At 44.5% G+C, this 24,385-nt stretch overlaps 1 protein-coding gene across 1 annotated transcript in view; it reads right to left on the reverse strand.

Moving 5' to 3' along the window:
* dpp6b (dipeptidyl-peptidase 6b) overlaps positions 1 to 23,991 on the reverse strand; it is a 148,252-nt gene extending 124,261 nt beyond the window's left edge. The window contains exon 1 of the mRNA XM_072688447.1: positions 23,203 to 23,991. Coding sequence (XP_072544548.1) covers positions 23,203 to 23,394 — 192 coding nt within the window. The 5' untranslated portion in view covers positions 23,395 to 23,991. The remainder of the gene's footprint in view (positions 1 to 23,202) is intronic.
* Between the last annotated feature and the right edge of the window lie 394 nt (positions 23,992 to 24,385).

The raw sequence follows: 24,385 nt of genomic DNA on the forward strand, positions 1-24,385 counted from the left end.
GCGTGGAAGCGTACAGATACTTTTGGTACCAGAGCATACTCTGCTCCTGGAGAACCCCACGCCCTGCACATTGCAGAGGTGTCCTGCTCAGACGCACCACCTTTAGCTCGGGAAGGCCTCGTTGAGTTGGGAGCAGGGGCAGGAGGACCAGGGCTGAATACCACTGTCCTGTTTAGCCCCGCCCACTCACACTGAGGCTATAAGGAGTGTTTCACCCTTCAGAGGGTCTGGAGGGTCCAGGCTAAGTTAAAGGGCTCATATCATGGAAATACACTTCTACTTTTGTTATCAGACCATGCCCCCCTCATTATAGCCTGTTGAATATGGAGCAGTTTAGCCCCGCCCACTCGCACTGAGGTTATAAGGAGTGTTTCACCCTTCAGAGGGTCTGGAGGGTCCAGGCTAAGTTAAAGGGCTCATATCATGGAAACACACTTCTACTTTTTTTATCTGACCATGCCCCCCTCATTATAGCCTGTTGAATCTGGAGCAGTTTAGCCCCGCCCACTTGTACTGAGGTTATAAGGAGTGTTTCACCCTCCAGGCCACTTACAGAGCCCATGTTATCAAATGTATGGAAACCTACATAAGCATTCGGCACCAACCACCCGTTCCATTCGCTGATCACTGAAGCCAATGAATTTCCTTTGTGATGTCACAACTATTAAGCCTATTAAGCCCACAGCAGTTTAACCCCACCCACCAATCAACACAAATTTACATATATACTTTTTCTTATGTATCTCACAAAGCTTTTATGTCTACAGCAGTTTAGCCCCGCCCACTCGCACTGAGGTTATAAGGGGTGTTTCACCCTTCAGAGGTGAACGTTAAAGGGCCCATATCATGGAAACACACTTCTACTTTTGTTATCAGACCACGCCCCCCTCATTCTTTATGTGATGTCACAAAAAATAACATATTTACATTTATATGTAAGTAAGTAACCTGTTAAATCTGGAGCAGTTTAGCCCCGCCCACTTGCACTGAGGTGGTAAGGAGTGTTTTAACCTACAAAGGGTACCTAAGCGTATCATTTGTTTCCTAGCAACAAAACTGAAAAAAAAAAACACAATTGCATATTATTTTATTTCCCATCCTATTTAGACTATTGAGGTTCCAGCAATGCAACCAATCAAAACAGAGCTCATTTACATATACCGGTCTTAAAGGCACAGTGCGCTTTATGAAATTGGCACTAATTTCAGATACAGTGCTCTCTAATGATAAACTGTCTAAAAAAAAGTCTAAAGGTTTAGGGTTCTAAAGGTCTTTTGTAACAGAAGGGTGGACGACATGCTAGCTAACCTAGCCAGTTAGCATATGTTAGCTAAATAAGCTACTAAATTTACTACAGCCATGGCTAGTGCTCTACACAATGCCTTTAGCATTAGCAGTCATTAGCAGTGGATTTCTTACCAATAAACACTGACACAAGCATAAAGCACTGCATTCAGGTCATCACGATCGCAGACTGACCACAGCTGACCCCCTCTATGACAGACATTGGGCATCTCTGACGCCCGGAACTGTATCCAGCAAACCAAACCACAATCTTCTACAGTTCTAAGTCCTACAGTTCTACAAACACTCGGGTCAGTTCAGTGAGCGAATGACCAAGTCAGCGGAGAACAGCCCTCAACAAGTCCCGAGACAAATAAGTTCTACAGCACCCTGAGACCGGGACAGCGTACCCTTTACACCCCCCGTACAGAGCAACACGCACCCAGTCCAGCAGCCCATCTCCACACATTCTCTCAGTGCCGTCACATAGCCCAGCACACATCACAGCGGTGGTCAGCGCAAACGTGCAGAAATCAGCTTACAAACCACAGCCGCTCCACTCTGGACAGCTTGCGCGTCTTCATGCTGGACGTCCGAGGAGCGAGGCAGAGCGCTGGACCAGGTCAGGACTAGGGCTGAGGGTAGGGTTTTATGGAGCCGCCTTTTAAGTGCACCTGATCCTGATCCTAACCACACGCTGAGACTCAGCATTCTGCCTGCCAGCAGCTCACATTAACGCTCACCCACTGTCTGTGTGAGTGTGTGTGTGTGTGTGTGTGTGAGTGTGTGTGTGTGTGTGTGTGTGTGTGTGTGTGAGTGTGTGTGTGTGAGGGAGAGAGCGAGTTTCATACAGTTAGAGAACAGAAAAGTCCTGACGTTTGAAAACGCTGCAAGACTTTCACAGTGAAGGGGAGAACCGTGGAACCCTGACTGTAAAGGACTATACATGATATATACCTATAATATATAGCTACTTACATATACACATAATATACACTTTCATATAATATATACTATACACACATGTATTAGAACATGTAGATAAGTGTATGTAAAATACATAGGGAACACATTATTATTATTATCATATACATATGGCATATGTTAATATATATATTTACATATATAATACTTATTATTATATTATATATATAATATAGTATATTATTATAATATTATTATTACATAACTGCAGGGATATGTCATTACCACATTTGGGTACTTATATCCCATATATGTAATACATGGGATATATTGTTATTACATAAGTGTTATATATATGTGTATATATGTATATATATAGAGTGTGGGTGTGTGTGTGTGTGTATGTGATATATATATATATATATATATATATATATATATATATATATATATATATATATATGTAATAGATATACATTATTATTCATTTTTAGTCCAATGCAGTACTGTGTGATATATATATATATATATATATATATATATATATATATATATATATATTTGCAAAATGTTGGGCATCCTACATTTACATACAAAAAATAATTATATATATATATATATATATATATATATATGTAAAATATAAATTAAACAGAATAAATTAATTCAAAACATACCTTCTCTCTCTCTTATAGATACACGGTATAATTGGACAATATTAGAATCTGCGGTCACAGATGTTACACTGAATATATGTATATATGTCTATATGTATATATATATGTACCTTAAGTACCTATATATACATACATATAGTATTTCCTATATAGCTCAATAGGATCATTATACAATTCTGTAAGAGCGATTAATATATGTATATATGCGTGTGTGTGTGTGTATTTAGGACATACATGTAGATACTTACATCTGTGACTGCAGGTTCTTACATTGTATAACAATACACACACACACACACACACACACACACACACACACACATATGCTAAACACTGGGAGGACCGCATCTCCGCAATTTCACCACAGAAAATTGCTCCAATTTGGGATGATATGTAAAAGTGGGTCATCTGCCCATTATCCACTAATGCTCAACTTCCCAGTGGTCATGTTAAGTACATACAGCAGTGACCACAGCACTCCTACATCATATACTGTACCCCCAGACACTCATCAAGAGGTTGGGGTGTTTATATGAGTGTGTGTGTGTGTGTGTGTGTTTAGTGTAAGTGTACACAGTGTGTGTCTCCACTGTAAAACAAATCCTGAACCTGACCTCCTTTCTCAAGTACCCGAGACGTCACACTGCACTGCTGCTGCTGCTGCTGCTGAGGGTTCTGAGGAAACTCAACACTGCAGGACAGGATCAGCCTGTGGGACTTCAGGGGGGCCGTCAGTTCCAGATCAACACACCCCCCCCACACACACACACACACATTCTATTGCACCAGTGACAGCACCAAGTCACTTACCAGCCCATTAGCCTCCATTCGCACTTCACTGAGTATCGGCATTACAAACCGCACACATAAACACGGCCACGCACCACCACTTCCTCGGCCTGCTGCACTTTTAAATTTACGGCATTTAGCGGACGCTCTTCTCCACAGAGATTTCCAGAAGTGCTTTGCTGCTGTACTTGAAAAACTTAAAGTTAAAAGCATTAAAAATAAAAGTTTAGTTACTAGAATAGGAGATATTAGTCCATAAACACCTCAATAAACACTCCTATACACTAGAATAGGAGATATTAGTCCATAAACACTCCTATACACTAAAATAGGAGATATTAGTCCATAAACACCTCAATAAACACTCCTATACACTAGAATAGGAGATATTAGTCTATAAGCACCTCAATAAACACTCATATACACTAGAATAGGAGATATTAGTCCATAAACACCTCAATAAACACTCCTATACACTAGAATATGAGATATTAGTCCATAAACACTCCTATACACTAAAATAGGAGATATTAGTCCATAAACTCCTCAATAAACACTCCTCTACACTAGAATAGGAGATATTAGTCCATAAGCACCTCAATAAACACTCATATACACTAGAATAGGAGATATTAGTCCATAAGCACCTCAATAAACACTCATATACACTAGAATAGGAGATATTAGTCCATAAGCACCTCAATAAACACTGCTATACACTAGAATAGGAGATATTAGTCTGTAAACACCTCAATAAACACTCCTCTACACTAGAATAGGAGATATTAGTCCATAAACACCTCAATAAACACTCCTATACACTAGAATAGGAGATATTAGTCCATAAGCACCTCAATAAACACTCCTATACACTAGAATAGGAGATATTAGTCCATAAACGCCTCAATAAACACTCCTATACACTAGAATAGGAGATATTAGTCTATAAACACCTCAATAAACACTCCTCTACACTAGAATAGGAGATATTAGTCAATAAACACCTCAATAAACACTCCTATACACTAGAATAGGAGATATTAGTCCATAAACATCTCAATAAACACTCCTATACACTAGAATAGGAGATATTAGTCCATAAGCACCTCAATAAACACTGCTATACACTAGAATAGGAGATATTAGTCAATAAACACCTCAATAAACACTCCTATACACTAGAATAGGAGATATTAGCCCATGAACTCCTTAATAAACACTCATATACACTAGAATATGATATTAGTCCATAAACACCCTCAATAAACACTCCTATACACTAGAATAGGAGATATTAGTCCATAAGCACCTCAATAAACACTCCTATACACTAGAATAGGAGATATTAGTCCATAAACGCCTCAATAAACACTCATATACACTAGAATAGGAGATATTAGTCCATAAGCACCTCAATAAACACTGCTATACACTAGAATAGGAGATATTAGTCAATAAACACCTCAATAAACACTGCTATACACTAGAATAGGAGATATTAGCCCATGAGCTCCTTAATAAACACTCCTATACACTAGAATATGATATTAGTCCATAAACACCCTCAATAAACACTCCTATACACTAGAATAGGAGATATCAGCCCATAAACACCCTCAATAAACACTGCTATACACTAGAATAGGAGATATTAGTCCATGAACTCCTTAATAAACACTCCTCTACACTAGAATAGGAGATATGAGTCTATAAACACCTCAATAAACACTCCTCTACACTAGAATAGGAGATATTAGCCCATAAACTCCTAAATAAACACTCCTCTACACTAGAATAGGAGATATTAGCCCATAAACTCCTAAATAAACACTCCTCTACACTAGAATATGAGTGCTGAATACTACGGCTAATGACACAGTCAGGTCAGTAGTAAAGTTATACAGTGCTCACTGGTCATTTCCTCACATGGATCAAGTTATTTCCATTGCTTTGCATTCAGTCAGGCTCAGAGTGGCAGGGGCTGATACGCCATTCCTCAAAAGCCCGGCCTACATGAGCTCTATCCTCCATAGGCGCATTCCAAGTGATCTGAGTGAAACGTCGGTGGGAAATTGTGTTACTGAGTTGTATATTTGCTCTAAACGCAATCCAATCATCCTGTACCTTCTCCTGGTGGTGCTGTCATTCTAAATCCTGCTCGGAGACGCAGCACGGGGAAGTGAAAGGAAAGAGAAAAAGCAATATCCTCTAAACTGTCAGAAGGAGCCGGCCTGCCTTATCCAAGCACACTCTCATTTCCAGCCCCAGACGCTAGCTGTAGGCTCTAAAACTCGAGAGTAAACCTTTCCAATGGCCTTTTTATATTGCAACTTTACACTCCATCAACTCTATCTGAACCCCCTCCCCTGTAGCTCCGCCTTACTGCTGTTCAGTTAGAGGCTGCAGCCCATCTGCTGATGCACTGAATTTAATGTTAGCCATAGTCTAGACCTTTAGCAGTGGTCAGTTTCTGCATCCACCCAGTGTCCACTTTAAAGTATTCAACAGTCACTATAAATTAAGCTGTTTACTATAAATTATGCAGTATCTACTATTAATTATTCAGTATCCACTATGAATTATTCAATATCTGCTATGAATTATTCAATATCTACTATGAATTATTCAGTATCCACTATGAATTATTCAATATCTACTATGAATTATGCAGTATCTACTATGAATTATGAATTATTCAGTATCCACTATGAATTATGAATTATTCAGTATCCACTATGGATTATGAATTATTCAGTATCCACTATGAATTATGAATTATTCAGTATCCACTATGAATTATGAATTATTCAGTATCCACTATGAATTATTCAATATCTACTATGAATTAGGAATTATTCAATATCTACTTTGAATTATTCAGTGTCTCCTATGAATTATGCAGTATCTACTATGAATTATTCAGTATCTACTATGAATTACTCAGTATCTACTATGAATTATTCAATATCTACTATGAATTATTCAGCATCCACTATGCATTATCTACTATGAATTACTCCGTATCTACTATGAATTATGAATTACTCAATATCTACTATGAATTATTCAGTACCTACTATGAATTATTCAGCATCCACTATGAATTATTCAATATCTACTATGAATTATTCAGTACCTACTATGAATTATTCAGCATCCACTATGAATTATTCAATATCTACTATGAATTATTCAGTACCTACTATGAATTATGCCGTATCTACTATGAATTACTCAGTATCTACTATGAATTATGAATTATTCAGTATCTACTATGAATTATTCAGTATCTACTATGAATTACTCTACTATTAAGTATTCAGTATGCATCAATTTATTTAGTATCCACTATGAATCTATGAATTATTCAACATCTACTGCAAATCATTCAGTAACAACTATTCATAGCAACTATAACAATTATTCGCTGGGTTCACACTCCACATAACGGACAGTGTGATCTGCAGGCCTGGATCAGAACCGTCCAGCAGGGGGTGCTAGACTGAAACAGACCTCTCTTTTCGCGCAGTCCCAGAGGCATCCTGCTATCATCTCCGAGTCAATAAACCGCTGCCTCAGTGACACGACACATTACTGCCACATGCATTCACTTTAAGAGAGAGAGGCAGCAGGACTCTCACTTTAACAGCCAGCCAGCACCTTGTTTCCCTCTGAGGATGCTCAGGAGGGCGCTGTGGGAACCCACTGGAGGTTCTTCCACTTTAAGTGTGGTTTGATGTAAACAGTCTGTACACTGCCTTCAGATACAGGGAGGAAAGTAACGCTGGCTGGGCTTAGTTTCATTTCTGATCATCCTGCCAGAGCTCAACTCAGCGCTTTAATCCCTGCGAACTCTGCTGCGCCGGTAATGACTCGCTGGAAGAGGGCAGCATATTGAGAAGCCTCTGAAGACATTCCTATCAGCAAAGAGACACGATAAGAGTCCCAGCACATTTCCTCCTCTGCAGGAGGATTAGTCTGCCCCCTGCTGCCAGCATTCTAGCCTTTCAGTCTCCAGTGTTTCCACTCACTGGCCACTTTATTAGAAACACCTAGATCCGCACCTCATCACTGGCATTTTATTAGAAACACCTACTTCTGTGCTTTCTTACTGGCCACTTTATTAGAAACACCTACTTTTGTGCTTTCTTACTGGCCACGTTATTAGAAACACCAGCTTCTGTGCTTCCGCACTGGCCACTTTATTAGAAACACCTACTTCTGTGCTTTCTTACTGGCCACTTTATTAGAAACACCTACTTTTGTGCTTTCTTACTGGCCACTTTATTAGAAACACCAGCTTCTGTGCTACCTCACTGGCCACTTTATTAGAAACACCTACTTCTGTGCTTTCTTACTGGCCACTTTTTTAGAAACACCCTGTGCTTCCTCACTGGCCACTTTATTAGAAACACCTACTTCTGTGCTTTCTTACTGGCCACTTTATTAGAAACACCAGCTTCTGTGCTTCCTCACTGGCCACTTTTTTAGAAACACCTACTTCTGTGCTTCCTCACTGGCCACTTTATTAGAAACACCAGCTTCTGAGCTTCCATGCTGGCCACTTTATTAGAAACACCAGCTTCTGAGCTTCCACGCTGGCCACTTTATTAGAAACACCAGCTTCTGAGCTTTCTCACTGGCCACTTTATTAGAAACACCAGCTTCTGAGCTTCCACGCTGGCCACTTTATTAGAAACACCAGCTTCTGAGCTTCCACGCTGGCCACTTTATTAGAAACACCAGCTTCTGAGCTTTCTCACTGGCCACTTTATTAGAAACACCTACTTCTGTGCTTCCTCACTGGCCACTTTATTAGAAACACCAGCTTCTGAGCTTCCACGCTGGCCACTTTATTAGAAACACCAGCTTCTGAGCTTTCTCACTGGCCACTTTATTAGAAACACCAGCTTCTGAGCTTCCACGCTGGCCACTTTATTAGAAACACCAGCTTCTGAGCTTCCACGCTGGCCACTTTATTAGAAACACCAGCTTCTGAGCTTTCTCACTGGCCACTTTATTAGAAACACCAGCTTCTGAGCTTCCACGCTGGCCACTTTATTAGAAACACCAGCTTCTGAGCTTTCTCACTGGCCACTTTATTAGCAACCTCTACCTCTGTGCTTCCTCACTGGCCACTTTATTAGAAACACCAGCTTCTGAGCTTCCACGCTGGCCACTTTATTAGAAACACCTCCCTGTGCTTCCTCACTGGCCACTTTATTAGAAACACCAGCTTCCGTGCTTCCTCACTGGCCACTTTATTAGAAACACCTCCCTGTGCTTCCTCACTGGCCACTTTATTAGAAACACCAGCTTCCGTGCTTCCTCACTGGCCACTTTATTAGAAACACCTCCCTGTGCTTCCTCACTGGCCACTTTATTAGAAACACCAGCTTCCGTGCTTCCTCACTGGCCACTTTATTAGAAACACCAGCTTCCGTGCTTCCTCACTGGCCACTTTATTAGAAACACCTGTGTGGATCTGGGTGGATGGTGAGGGATTTAAGCATCAGGGCTGCATAAAGCTGCAGACAGAGGCAGCTCAGAGAAAACCGATCTTCAGGCTGGAGTAAGAGCGCCTCCAGTGGTCAAAAGGCTGAACAGCACCTAGAGGAACCTCGTCTCAGGCCCTCTGAGCACTGGTTTTGTCCCTGATGCAAAAGCGCACACACACACACACACACACACACACACACACACACACACACACACACACAGAATCACACCCCACTGACGACAGGAGCAGCGGCGTCTCACTGCTGAAGCTCTAAAGGGGAATTCCACCAGAAATTCCCTAAAGTCCGACACAGCTCAGTGTTCGAGACGAAGAAATTCAGAGTCGGGTTCGGTGTGAAACTGAGCTTCACTGTAGAGAAACTGACCCAGTCTGATTACTTTACAGTGACGGTGAATGAAACCAGGCGTCGGTCGCCATGACGACAACGCGAGTGACTCTGTTTACGTCTCAGCGGAGCATTGAGACGACTACAGACGGCCAATTAGTGCTTTAGCTGACAGGGATTAGATACTTTAGAGCCAAATTAACTGTGATGTGGGTCAGAACATCTCCAAACATCCGGTATGCAGTGGTCAGTACCTACCGAAAGTGCTCCAAGGAAGGACAATCAGTGAACCACAAAGACAATCAGGCTCACTGAAGCTCATGGAGGGCCCACCTCACAACTTACAGGGCTTAAAGGACCTGCTGCTGATGCTGCCTTTGGCACACAGGACAGCTGTGGTGGCACAAGGCACCGTGGCAGGTGGTTCTAATGTTATGGCTGATCACTTTATGGTGAATAGCATCTGTATCATGCGTAGCACCATGTATCCATTCTTGGTAGTGATAAAGGAGGACGTGCGAGGTGTTCACCTCCATCCATGACTCCACCCGGAACATGCACCATGAATTTTTCAGGTGTTGGAGTTAACATGAATAAAAAATACAGCCGTGTTTGTAGCAGGCCGCTCTCGCGCTCTCGCGCTCTCGCGCTCTCGCGCTGGCCCACTAAACTTCTACCAGAGTTTGGAGAGTGGAAGTGGATCAGGGAGGACGTACAGCCGGCTATTCTTAGCCCAGAAAGAGAGAGGGGGGGTGGGGGTGGGGGATGCTACAGAGAAAGTTCTCCAACTACAGAGAGCTTTGGGGACGAGCCTGGAAAGGGCTCTGAAAAGAGAGAGAGCGCAAGAGAGAGCGCGAGAGAGGATTAGAAGATTTATCACTCCAAACAGAAGACCCACTAAAAAAAGGCCTCCAGGAGAAAAACGGCACATTTCAGCCTAAACCAGAACTGTCAGGAAAGCGCTGCGGTTTGGAGAATTCAGAAGTAGGCCTGGGTGTCGAACCCTGAGCCCTGAGAGCTGCCTGCGGAGGGTCTCTGTTCGAAGCCGCAGAATAGAGATGACCAGCGTGAGCAGCCGTAAGGACCTCCCCCTCCCCCTATATAACTGGGAGTAAACGAGTGGATCTGCACAGACTACATTATATGGACAAAAGTATTGGGACACCTGTTCCTCCATGATTTCTTCTGAAGTCAGGGGTATTAAAAAGAGTTCATCCTACTTTTGTTGGCTTGCGGCTAGTAGATCTACTAGATTTTGAAGGAGAATTGCTGCGAGGATTTGATTGCAATCGGTGACACCTTGGGGTTAACATATTAGCTTGTGGCTACTGTGTTGGCTTGTGGCTAGTGTGATAGCCTGGGGTTAACATATTAGCTTGTGGCTACAGTGTTGGCTTGTGGCTACTGTGTTGGCTTGTGGCTACTGTGTTGGCTTGGGGTTAACATATTAGCTTGTGGCTAGTGTGTTGGCTTGGGGTTAACATATTAGCTTGTGGCTAGTGTGTTGGCTTGGGGTTAACATATTAGCTTGTGGCTAGTGTGTTGGCTTGGGGTTAAAATATTAGCTCATGTGTAGCATGTTAGCTTGTGGCTATCACACTAGCCACAAGCTCATTTTTAGCCCCAAGCTAATAAGTTAACCCCAAGTCAACACACTAGCCAGAAGCTAACACGCTACACATGAGTTAATATGTTAACCCAAGCTAACACACAGCTTTGGGTTAACATATTGGCTTGTGGCTAGTGTTTTGGCTTGTGGCTAGTGTGTTGACTTGGGGTTAACATATTAGCTATCATATTAGCTAACATCATCAGAAGGAGGGTTTCCTGCCTTTAAATGAGAAAATCCTTCTCTGGAGGACACTGCGGTAGACATGTCCTAATTGGGTCCTGGCTGATCGACTATATAAGGGGGGGGGGGGGGTTGGGGGGGTGGTCGCAGGGTTGCATAAATGTGATGCTACTAGGTAACCACCTCATAAAGTCATCATACTGTAATCCACATCTGGACCCCGCTGTACTCCAGCGATTGTGAGAGAACATCCCGCTACGCTAAGCTGAGAGTTACCAAACAGACTTACTGTTAGAACCCGTGTAGTATTACCTCATGGCAGGCGGGTGGGGGGGGGTGTTGCTGTGGTGTCGGGGGTGGTTATCTAACCCTGATCTAACGTTTATCAGGCAGTGAGGAGGCGGCGGCAGTCTGCTGACTGAGAAACGACCTCCCTCTGCTATTGACAGCCTGTCAGCAGCTGTCAGGGCGGGGCCTGTGGATGACTGATTATAGGCCTAGTGCTGCCGGGGGTGGAGCTTACGGATGATTGATGGCTGTGTTAAGCAGCTCTGGGGGGGCGAAGCGAGGAAAACAGATCGATGCTCAGTGACAGAGAACTCAAGGAGACTGGAGCCAAGGCTAATTTAAAAAAAGACACACACTTGGAAGTCATCCCACATACACACACACACACACACAAACACACACTCTGTCACACACACACACACTCACACACACTCACACAATCTCTATCATCTGAATGTTGCAATGTTGGGATCATCAAATATAATCAATCAGTTTCAATAATAATCAATAAAGTATATAATATAGCAAAATAAAGCCACACGCTAACACATTAGCCACACGCTAACACATTTACCCCAAACTAACACACTAACTACAAAGTCGCTTGATAAGCCCAGGGTAACAGACTAGCTACAAGCTACCCCACGCTAACATACCAGCCCCAAGCTAGTATAATTACCCCAAGCTAACACTAGCCACAAGCTAACATATTTACCCCAAGCTAACATATTAGGCACAAGCTAACATATTTATGTGAGCGCGAGAGTGAGCGCGAGTGTGAGCGCGAGTGTGAGCGTGAGCGCGAGAGTGAGCGCGAGTGTGAGCGCAAGTGTGAGCGTGAGCGCGAGAGTGAGCACGAGTGTGAGCGCGAGAGTGAGCGCGAGTATGAGCGCAAGTGTGAGCGTGAGCGCGAGAGTGAGCGCGAGTGTGAGCGCGAGAGTGAGCGCGAGTGTGAGCGTGAGAGTGAGCGCGAGTGTGAGCTCATTCAGAGTGAGCTGAACACAGTGATGTTACTGACATTCCCGTCCACATGTCTGCTGTTCCGAGTGAGGGGCTCTCCTGCCAAGCAGAACCTTGTATCTCCACTGATTCATTGTTTTCATTTTATTGCAGCATCTGACGACATTTACCTTGTGTCAGAATTTCAGGATGAACAGACCAATAGAAATGCTCCAAAAAGACTTGGAATAAAGACTCTCTCCATTGACTTCATTCAAAGCTCAGAAGGCTTTTTCCTTCTCCTGTAAAGCTGCTGTTTTGGAGATCTTAATGGGGAAAAGTAGATTAAACGACATACGTGTAGCTACTCTGGATCTTGAGTGTGTGTGTGTGTGTGTGTATGTGTGTGTGTGTGTGTGTGTGTGTGTGAACCAACCAAGGCCAGTGTGAACCGACTGTGTTACAGCTGTAAGATTAAAAAGGCCTTAATACCTTATTTTCGGAAAAGCTGGAATGCCCTGATTCAAGCAGGATGTTCTGTGTTACTGCTGAGAGATAAAACAGCATCAGAATTCAGCAGTAATCTGCTTTTAATCCACAACCGTCTCTCTCTCTCTCTCTCTCTCCCTCTCTCTCTCTCTCTCTTACTCTCCCTCTCTCTCTCCCTCTCTCTCTCTCACTCTCTTACTCTCTCTCTCTCTCTCTCTCTCTCTCTCTCTCTCTCTCTCTCTCTCTCTTACTCTCCCTCTCCCTCTCTCTCACTCTCTCGCCATCTCTCCCTCTCCTCTCTACAATCTGGATCAATGTGCTGAAGCAGAATGCCGATGATGTCATCGGTTATCCTGGCAGGTTATGGCTGTGAGTGTGTGTGCTTGCATCATCCTCGGACGGCGACAATCTGTGCCGAGAGGAGAGGACGAGAAAAAAACAACAACAAAAAAAAAAGGGAAGCGAGCGACTCACACAGGATCCTGCCTCACCCTTTCAACCTTTGAAACCATAGCAACAAGCCCCCAGTGGGGCATCCAGAGATGACCTCCCGAGCTCCACCTGATTGGAAAGAGGGAAGATGAGTAGGACAAAGCCCCAGTGTGTTTAGTATTTTCTCTTACTGGCCACTTTATTAGAAACACCTACTTCTGTGCTTCCTCACTGGCCACTTTATTAGAAACACCTACTTCTGTGCTTCCTCACTGGCCACTTTATTAGAAACGCCTACTTATGTGCTTCCTCACTGGCCGCTTTATTAGAAACGCCTACTTCTGTGCTTTATCACTGGCCGCTTTATTAGAAACGCCTACTTCTGTGCTTTATCACTGGCCACTTTATTAGAAACACCTACTTCTGTGCTTCCTCACTGGCCACTTTATTAGAAACACCTACTTCTGTGCTTCCTCACTGGCCACTTTATTAGAAACACCTACTGCATAGCTCCGCTGGCATAGCACTCAGAGCTACAAGGAAGGGGTTTCTGATAAAGTGGCCGGTGAAGGCCTGAGGAGAGTGAAGTGGGCCGGTGTTCTGTCCAGCGATGCTCCTCTGACAGCGAGACGTCCTGCTAGGCCTTAACTACACCAGGATCTGCTCTTCTCCACTGGAGCGAAAGCGGAGCAGACAGATGCTCGCTCCTCGCTAACCGCCGGTGAATAGAGACACTGATTTCTGTGTCATTTAAATTGGTTCTGCTGAGCCCTGAGGCCCAGAAGCACATCCTGCAGACTTGGCGCCGGTCCTGGACACCAGCGTCCGGTGACCTGGATACACATGTCCTGCACCGCAGTGGAGAGGACATTGCTGCAGTGTGTGTTACTGTTAAAGGGGCCTTGGAATGGACACAGTGTTCATCTGGTCATGGGTGGATAGTGAGAGCTCAGTCAAACCGTGAAGCTCAACCAACAGAACGTCCAGCAGAACCAACACCAACAGAGCTGGAAACCGGACCAGCTCCAAAACCCCCAAAAATGTGACATCATTCTATTTACAAGGGAAGATACACAATATGGACAAAAGTATTGGGACATCTACTCACCTACTGAAATTCAAGGGGATTCAAAGGTTCCTCCTGCTTCTGTTGAAGTAACTGCCTTTACTGTCCAGAGAAAAAGACGTTCCACTAGATTCTGGAGGAGCATTGCTGTGAGGATTTGATTGCATTCAGCAACAAGAGCGTTGTTAGTGAAGTCAGGACAAACGGGACAAAAGTCGGTGCTCCATCATCATCATTCTTCTGCTCCACAGCTCCTCAATGCTGGGGGGCTTTATACCCCTCTAGCCCACGCCTAATGGCATTAGGCAGCATGGAGCCAATAGGTTCATACTTCTTTGCTCCAGAGAGTCCTATTCTATTGGCAGTACTTCTCTACAGGGACTAGACTACAGCTGTATGTCAGTGTCAATCTGTGTCGGCAATGGGAGCAACTAAAAGTAAATGCTGAAATGCATTCATTAAAAGGGGTGTCCACAAACATTTGGCCGCACTGTGTAAGTGAGCATACTGCTTAAAAAAAAAACGAGCTGACCTCACGAAACCAGCAAGCGTGAAAGTGGACAGCAGGCTGGCTGACCATCGCATGTATATGTGTGTGTGTGTGTGTTTACAGTCAGTGCTGGAGTGTATTGCGTAATGACAGATTGGCTCTAATACGACAGGCCGGGGCTGCTGTTGCCTGGCGTTTGTCCGAACGCCATATTTCATAATGACTCAGCCTGAACCGCCCCGGCCAACGAACGCCCATCAAATTCCATTCAGACCTCCTGCTTCCAGCACCCCGCAAGGTTAGCGCTCGGCCCAGGCCCGACAATGCCGAAGCTCGTGGGATTTAGTCCCGGAGTTTCAGGGCTCTATAAATAACATCCCCGCGCTCATCGAAGTTGCTGATCTGAGGGTTTTTTCATTTCCTCTAGTCGTCGAGCCGTTTTTCGCCGGGAATTGTGACAGTTCCTTGAAGCGCGAGAACAGGGCGAGATGAAAGATGGGTGCGAAAAGTAATCCCGCTTTGAAGCAGGATATCAAATATTCAGCGCTACGTCAAGCGCACACTTTCTCACCCTCGATTTAAATAAACCGATTTCAAAGCCCCGCCGTAAACAATGGAAGGAAGGGGCGGACGAGAATAGCATGGTAACATTTTCCCAAGCTGTCTCCTGGGACACCGTTCCACTCCTGTCATCGCGACGACCGGCTAAGTCTCTCACACTCTTCCGCCAGGATCCGAAACGTCTGCCGCTCACATCACACCTCTGCTGAACACAGGTTCTGTTACACGAAGACGAGGGAGAGGACGAAGGCTCTCACAGGTGATAATTGCTAGCAAACCTGACATAGCAACTGTCACCAAGCCCCACCTCCGAACTCCCTCGGCCCATCAAGGGGTGTCACAGAAATCAGGTCCATAAGAGGACCAAATCTGGGCTGATTCAGGAACGTTTATTCCAAAAAGCAGGTTCTCTGAGCCTCCTGTATTATTTGGACAAAAGTATTGGGACATCTGCTAATTCAATGTTTCTTCTGAAATCAAGGGTATTAAAAGAGCTGATCCTGCTTTTGTTGGAGTAGCTGTAAACTCTACTGTCCAGAGAAGAAGAAGGCTTTCTACTAGACTGAGATGGAGCATTGCTGTGAGCATTTGATTGCATTCAGCGACAAAAGCGTTGGTCAGGATGTTGGATGATGATGATGATCACCACCTCACCCCATCATCTCCAACTCCCCAATTCATCCCAAACAAAAGTACTGGATGGAGCTCCACCACCATCATTCCAGAGAACACAGTTCTTCCACTGCTCCACAGCTTCTCAATGCTGGGGGTCTTTACACCCCTCCAGCCCACTCCTGGCATTGGGTTCATGTTTTAGAATGGGTGCAACGTAAAGTAGCTGAATGCACTCATTAGAAGGGATGTCCACAAACATTTGGACATACAGTGTACAAGTTTCCCAACCCTGGTGTTGGTGTTGACTCCGCCCCCAGCCCTTCCTGCATTGAAGGTGGTGTGGTGGAGCAGGAAACCTCTACCACAGGTTCTTCAGGACCAGGGTTGGGAAACGCAGCTTTAAGCGATTCCATAGAACCACATTTTAAAGGTCACACGACCTGAAGGTTCCACACCAGTTTAAGGATTTATATAGGGAGCTCTATAAGGTTCTTCTGAGCACCCACACATCGTAATTGCAGAAACGGTTCTCTAAAGAAACATGTCCAGTCCCCTTACTGGACTTACTGCCACTGGACGTCTCAGTGACCTGGGTGACAATCCTCTACAGCAGGAAATGCACCTCTGTTTAAGTGAAGACATGCAGAAACATCTGGAGATTAGGAGAACGTCCCTGAGAAATATCACGTAAGGTATGAGTGAGGATGAGGATGAGGAGGGATTTTATGGCGCCGGTTCCGTGTAAGAGAGGCTCTGCAGCTGAGCAGCCCAGACCGCACCAGGTCAGCAGAGCTTAGCGGTGGAATTCTGGCTATGAGCCCTTTATGGTGAAGAATAATCCACAGCAGCTAAGCAGGGATTTGTAGTCATTACCGTCACAATTTCTTGCCACATTGTGTGAGAATACAAGGTTCTACAGCAGCAAGAACTGTAGTTCGCTAACCATGACGCCATTCACATTCCATTATGCAAGAGGAAAAAAATCAGAAGCAGACATGCTGAACAAGACGTTTCACTGTCAGGCTGAGAGTGAGGGGATTAAAGCTTCAGCGGCTGAAGAGTCTGTTGGCACTACAGCCCACAGTCTGCTGGTAATACAGTCCAAATGTTGCTGGTAGTACAGCCCAAATTCTGATGGCAGTTCAGATCTATTCAGATCAGTTCTTTTGTACTACATGTCAGCCCAACATTTACTTGGTAAAATACCCCGAATTCTATTGGAAATAAACCGTGAATTCTCTTAGATATACACCCTGAATTCTATTGGAAATACACCCCAATCCTTCTGGGAAATACACACCAAATTCCCCTGGAAATACATTCAGTCTCACTTGGAAATGCACCCCGAATTCTCGTGGATATATTCCCCCTAATTATCTTGGAAATGCACCCCAAATTCTCATGGATATATACCCCTTAATTATCTATGAAATGCACCCCAAATTCTCATGGATATATACCCCAAATTATCTTGGAAATGCACCCCAAATCCCCTGGATATATACCCCTTAATTATCTTGGAAATGCACCCCAAATTCTCATGGATATATACCCCTTAATTATCTTGGAAATGCACCCCAAATTCTCATGGATATATACCCCTTAATTATCTTGGAAATGCACCCCAAATTCTCATGGATATATACCCCTTAATTATCTTGGAAATGCACCCCAAATTCTCATGGATATATACCCCTTAATTATCTTGGAAATGCACCCCAAATTCTCGTGGATATATACCCCAAATTATCTTAAAAAATATACACCAAATCCTCGTGGGAATCCAGCCATGTGCAGTTGGTAACAGGTCATGCTCAGTTACCCAGTGTACATGTCTGTCATGCTTCTGGTCAGTCCGGCGGTCACGTGTTGCGGCCGTGGCTCTGTAAACACTAGCAGGTTGTTTTGGAGTCCCACCAACCCCCAGCACTCCAGTCCTCAGCTGAGCACACAGGGAAAGTCAATATGCTTCTGCTGTACAAAAGGCAGCCGTATCCACAGGCCCCTGTCCTTCTGAATGTCACTCTATTCTGGGCCGGCTACCTTCAGGCAATTAATTAAGGTCAATGTATTGGCTCGCAGCCCCGCCACCCGGGGTGAAGAGTTATGAGGGCAGTAAAGCTCAGTGTGGGAGCTGACTCCCAGACAGAGCACAGTGCTGAGTCACGGGGTAGACGTACTGCTCGGCTCCACCTGTTCAAATATTTATCAACAAGTAGCACAAATAATCTTCACCGTTAGTTAATACTGTTTCCAATAAAGTGGCCAGCGAGGAAGCACAGAAGCAGGTATTTCTGATAAAGTGGCCATTGAGGAAGCACAAAAGTGGGTGTTTCTGATAAAGTGGCCAGTGAGGAAGTGCAAAAGTAGGTGTTTCTGATAAAGTGGCCAGTGAGGAAGTGCAAAAGTAGGTGTTTCTGATAAAGTGGCCAGTGAGGATGCACAAAAGTGGGTGTTTCTGATAAAGTGGCCAGTGAGGAAGTGCAAAAGTAGGTGTTTCTGATAAAGTGGCCAGTGAGGAAGTGCAAAAGTAGGTGTTTCTGATAAAGTGGCCAGTGAGGATGCACAAAAGTGGGTGTTTCTGATAAAGTGGCCAGTGAGGAAGCACAAAAGTAGCTGGCCAGTAAGGAAGCACAGACCTAAGTGTTTATAATAAAGTGGCCAGTGAGGAAGCACAAAAGTAGGTGTTTATAATAAAGTGGCCAGTGAGGAAGCACAAAAGTAGGTGTTTCTGATAAAGTGGCCAGTGAGGAAGCACAAAAGTAGGTGTTTCTGATAAAGTGGCCAGTGAGGAAGCACAGAAGCATATGTTTCTAATAAAGTGGCCATTGAGGAAGCACAAAAATAGGTGTTTCTGATAAAGTGACCAGTGAGGAAGCACAGAAGCAGGTGTTTGTAATAAAGAGGCCAGTGAGGAAGCACAGACTTGGGTGTTTCTGATAAAGTGGCCCGTGAGGATGCACCGGCGTTGCAATGTTTTGCTGCTTTGGAAAACATAGCATAATTACTTATGAAGGTGACCTCCAAGCCTGAGCTCGTCCAATAAACTACTACTAGAAACAGCAAGCTCTGCAAGTGGTTCCCCTGAGCGCTCCAATTACAGCCTAATTGCAATAATCCGAGATGGAGCACTCTAGTGGTTTCCACTGTCTGTCTTTGGCACTTCAATTCATCACAAAGCGTTAGACTGATAGACTGCTGTTGCTCACAGGGCAATCATCTAGCAGAGACAGGAGCTCTTTAATATTGTGATCAAGCCACCCCTTTTCCATAACACTGATTAAGTATAGTACATACATCCAAAAGTATCCAGACTAATTACTGAGCAACTTTAAGACGCACCCATTGCTGACACAGCGCTCACTGCCAATAGACTGGAAGGTTAGAGGTCACTGTGTCCAATACTGAATGCTAAGTGTGGGCTAAAGGGGTGTAAAGCCCCCAGCATCGGGCTGCAGGGTGAGTTCTCTGGTGTTGGTGACGACGATGATGATGATGGAGCTCCATCCGATACCTTTGGGATGAGTTGGAGTTTTAGAACCTCACTGATGCTTTTAATGTGTGGCCATATGCCATCATGTTCCAGCATCTAGTGTAAAGCCTTCTCAGGAAAGAAGAAGGTGCAGAAGGTGGAGAAGGTGGAGAAGGTGGAGATAGCGTGGAGATGCCTTCACTGATGAAGCTTGTACGAGGGTTCATTAATCTGACTGACAGTCCTCCAGATTCCTGACACCGGCTGCTCCCGTCAGCTGACTGTCAGCCTCTCGTTATTCAATAATTCAGTGAGATACAGTGACTCTGCCAGACCATCACCCGTGGGAACTGGACTGAGCCTTCAGAAAGCCCACCTTCCTGCTGGACAAACATATATCACGCTCCACAGAGCACTCATCACACTGATATGTCATCATCCTGGTCTTCTTAACCTCGTTAGAACCCATTAGTGCTGACCGAGGACGCTGCAGTACATTTCAACAACAACCACCTCTCCTCAAAGAATCGCTCAACTAAGTGGCTTCAGGTGAGTTTTTAGGTTCTCTGAAAGGTTCTTTAGGGAGGGGGTTCTAAATGTCATGTCAGGGCCACCTTTAGGGTCCCCGTGCCTCACTTTCAGGGTCTCCAACATATGACCAGACCACACAGAAAAACTGGCACAACAATCATTTTAACAAAGCAGGATCTCAGACCCTCCTCTCCAGCAGGACTCCAGGACTCCGTCCAAAGCTGTGCTGACCGCTCTACACTGACGTCCGGCGGGTTGCACCGCGTACGCAATTCTCTTGTGTGTTTGAGGTTTGTAAGTGTTTCGCTAAGCGGAAATCGTCTGATTCCGAGCTGTGGAGACACTTGGTAATTAAACAGACAGCCTATTACACACATCGGCGTTTTCAGAACCGTGGTCAGCGCCGCATTCAATCAGCCCAGAAAAAGAAGCAAGCCTGGGGAGATACTACATCACCTACGTCCAATTATTTATTAATGTGGAGACTGCGCCGAAAATTGATGATCACTTAGCACTCAGAGTGTTGAGCTGACATGAGAACCTATAACAGTAAATTCAACACTATTATAGGAAGCTTAATGATACAGAAATGAACACTACTGCATATATATATATATATATATATATATATATATATATATATATATATATATACTGTTAAAGTGCTGTGTCCTTTTATGTATCATTTCCTATGATAGTGTTAAATTTACAGCTGTAGGTTCTCATGCCATATATATATATATATATATATATAAATTCATTTCTATAACCATAGTCAGCCACAACAATATACTACACTGAGCACCTATAATAGTAAATTCAGCTCATAATTCAGTACTAAAAGACTGATTTTAGTACTAAGCCAGTAAATTCAGCTCATAATTCAGTACTAAAAGACTGATTTTAGTACTAAACCAGTAAATTCAGCTCATAATTCAGTACTAAAAGACTGATTTTAGTACTAAACCAGTAAATTCAGCACAAAATTCAGTACTAAAACACTGAATTTAGTACTAAAACAGTAAATTCAGCACAAAATTCAGTACTAAAACACTGAATTTAGTACTAAAACAGTAAATTCAGCACAAAATTCAGTACTAAAACACTAAAACAGTACACTCAGAACAGTAAGAGCAAATCCAGTAAATCCAGTAAATCCTGCGCTGAAGCAATAATTCAGCATATATACAGTAATAATAGAGCTCAGTACTGAACCAATAATTAAGTACAATAAGAGTAAATTCAGCACCAAAACAAAAAGTCAGCACTAAAAGAGTGAATGTGCTACTGAAACAGTAAATTCAGTAGAGAAAGAGAAAATCTATAAAAGTGAAATCAGGACTAAAACAATAAACAAGCCCTTTATAAACCAATCCCAGACTGATCCAGCACTGTGGGAGAAACCCAGCACTGCAGTGATTCAGTACTTCAGTACTGTAACTATATGAACACGGTACCAATAAAATAAACAGAATACATGAATATTGATTTCCCACCAGTTTATTCAGCACTGCTGACTGTGCTGTACGGGGGCTCGGGGCTTGGCTGTTCCTGCAGCGTTTGCAGCTAATGCTTATAAACTACAGACACATTCATTCATACCTGATTTACTCATCCTTCTATTCTTAGTTTATAACCGTTTATAACCTATAAACAAAGCGATCTACACCACCTACACCATCCACAGCATCTATACCTTCTACACCATCTACAGCATCTACACCACCTACAATGGTTACACCATCCACAGCATCTACACCATTTACTATGGCTACACCATCCACAGCATCAGTATCTACACCATCTACACCACCTATATCTATAACATCTACACTATCTACACCACCTATATCTATAACATCTACACCACCTACATCTGCAACATCTACACTATCTACACCACCTACATCTATAACATCTACACCACCTACATCTGCAACATCTACACCATCTACACCACCTACATCTGCAACATCTACACCATCTACATCTGCAACATCTACACTATCTACATCTGCAACATCTACACCACCTACATCTGCAACATCTACACTATCTACACCACCTACATCTGCAACATCTACACTATCTATACCATCTACATCTGCACCATCTACATCTACAACATCTACACTGTCTACACCACCTACATCTGCAACATCTACACTGTCTACACCACCTACATCTGCACCATCTACACTATCTATACCATCTACATCTACAACATCTACACTGTCTACACCAACTACATCTACACCACCTATATCTATAACATCTACACTACCTACATCTGCAACATCTACACTATCTACACCACCTACATCTGCACCATCTACACTATCTACACCACCTACATCTGCACCATCTACACTATCTATACCATCTACATCTACAGCACCTATATCTACAACATCTACACTGTCTACACCACCTACATCTACAACATCTACATCACCCATATCTATAACATCTACACTACCTACATCTGCAACATCTACAACATCTACGCCACCCATATCTATAACATCTACACTACCTACATCTGCAACATCTACAACATCTACGCCACCCATATCTATAACATCTACACTACCTACATCTACAACATCTACACCATCTGAATGTTAATGGTGCTCCAACCAGAATCTGATCTCCTGAACAGCCGCATGCTGAACATTTAGCAGGATGTTTTGGAAGCGCGAGGAGGAAAAATACACATTTTCGACGCGTCACGGCCGGTTTACGGCGGGAGTGACGTCACGTGTCGTCTCGGAAGGTCAAGCAATTGAGCGTTAATGGTTTTATCGATCAGCTGCACCTGCTCTCACTACACCCACCACAGCAGCTCCGCTTACAGAGCACATCTCCAACTGTTCCCAAATTCTAACTTCTGCTGCAGACCCCCCCCCCCCATCGTGCTGGCTTCACGTGCATCCAGACCCCTCTGCCAGCCGTGGAAAACAAAGCAAAGCCCTCTCAGCAGAGAAGACTACTGAAAGGGTCTTACGTCCTCGTCCTCGCAGGGGTTCCTCTTGCGGTACTGCACCCTGATCCGGCCGTCTGTCGCAGGCTGGGGGGCTTTCCCAGCCCTCTCCTCTCCTTCCACCTGCCCCCCGAGGAGGTGGCTGGCCTCAGGTGGGTGCGGGAAGGATTTGCTCGTGTTGATCTTCCCGGTGAATCTCTGGTAGAGCGAAGCCATGAGTCCAGCTTTGAGTGGAGGAGGATGAGGAGGGAGAGGGGGGGTGGAGAGGAGTGGAGAGGGGGCAAAGCTCTACTGCATTTCCAACCTTATTACCCCCCCCTTTGGCTTTTTGGTGGTCTGCAGAAGCCCCGTCTCGAGCGCGAGGTGAAGCGGTCTTTCAGCAGCTGGACAGCTCCTCGCCCAAATCAGCGCTGGTCAGAGTGCTGGTCCCCTGCTCAACATTCAGAGCACGTTGTCCCTCTCTTCCCTTCCTGCCCCCCTCAGAGCGCAGAGGAGCTGGAGAGCTGGAGAGCCCCCCGCCAGCACGCGTTCAGCTCTCGAGACAGAAAATACTAATACTAATACTAATAGACCCTCCAACCGCTCGCGACCACGCTGCAGAAGGTCCAGATGTGTCCAAGGGTTTTGGAGATCCGGCAGATGTGCGCAGAGCAGAGCACAGAGCGTGCTGTCCGCGGCGACGCGCTCTGCATGAAAAGTGCGCACGTGCCGAGAGAGGGAACCGGGTTCTCAGGCTCGGTCCTTCAGCAGCGCCTCAGAACCGCACGAGCCCGGTCCTGAACCTCCGAGACTGACCAAGGGTGGACAGAAACACGCTGCGCGCGGAGATTCTGCTCTTTCACTTCTTAACAAAGCTCGGAAGGGGTGGAAGGCGGTGTTACGGCGCCACCTTGCGGCCACCGGTGAAACTGCAGCGCGGGTCTGCCGGAGAAACGGTCCAGCTGGACTGTGGTCAAGACTACACGTCTGTCCAATGACCACCAGCTGCACTATATGGACAAAAGTATTGGGACACCTGCTCATCCATTAGAGTAAATGTAAAAGCAGAAGGTCAGTGTTTCTAATAAAGTGGCCAGTGAGGAAGCAGGAGGTGGGTGTTTCTAATAAAGTGGCCAGTGAGGAAGCAGAAGGTGGGTGTTTCTAATAAAGTGGCCAGTGAGGAAGCAGAAGGTGGGTGTTTCTAATAAAGTGGCCAGTGAGGAAGCAG

Source organism: Salminus brasiliensis, chromosome 9 (genome assembly GCF_030463535.1).
Source record: "Salminus brasiliensis chromosome 9, fSalBra1.hap2, whole genome shotgun sequence".
Taxonomy (NCBI): Eukaryota; Metazoa; Chordata; class Actinopteri; order Characiformes; family Bryconidae; genus Salminus; species Salminus brasiliensis.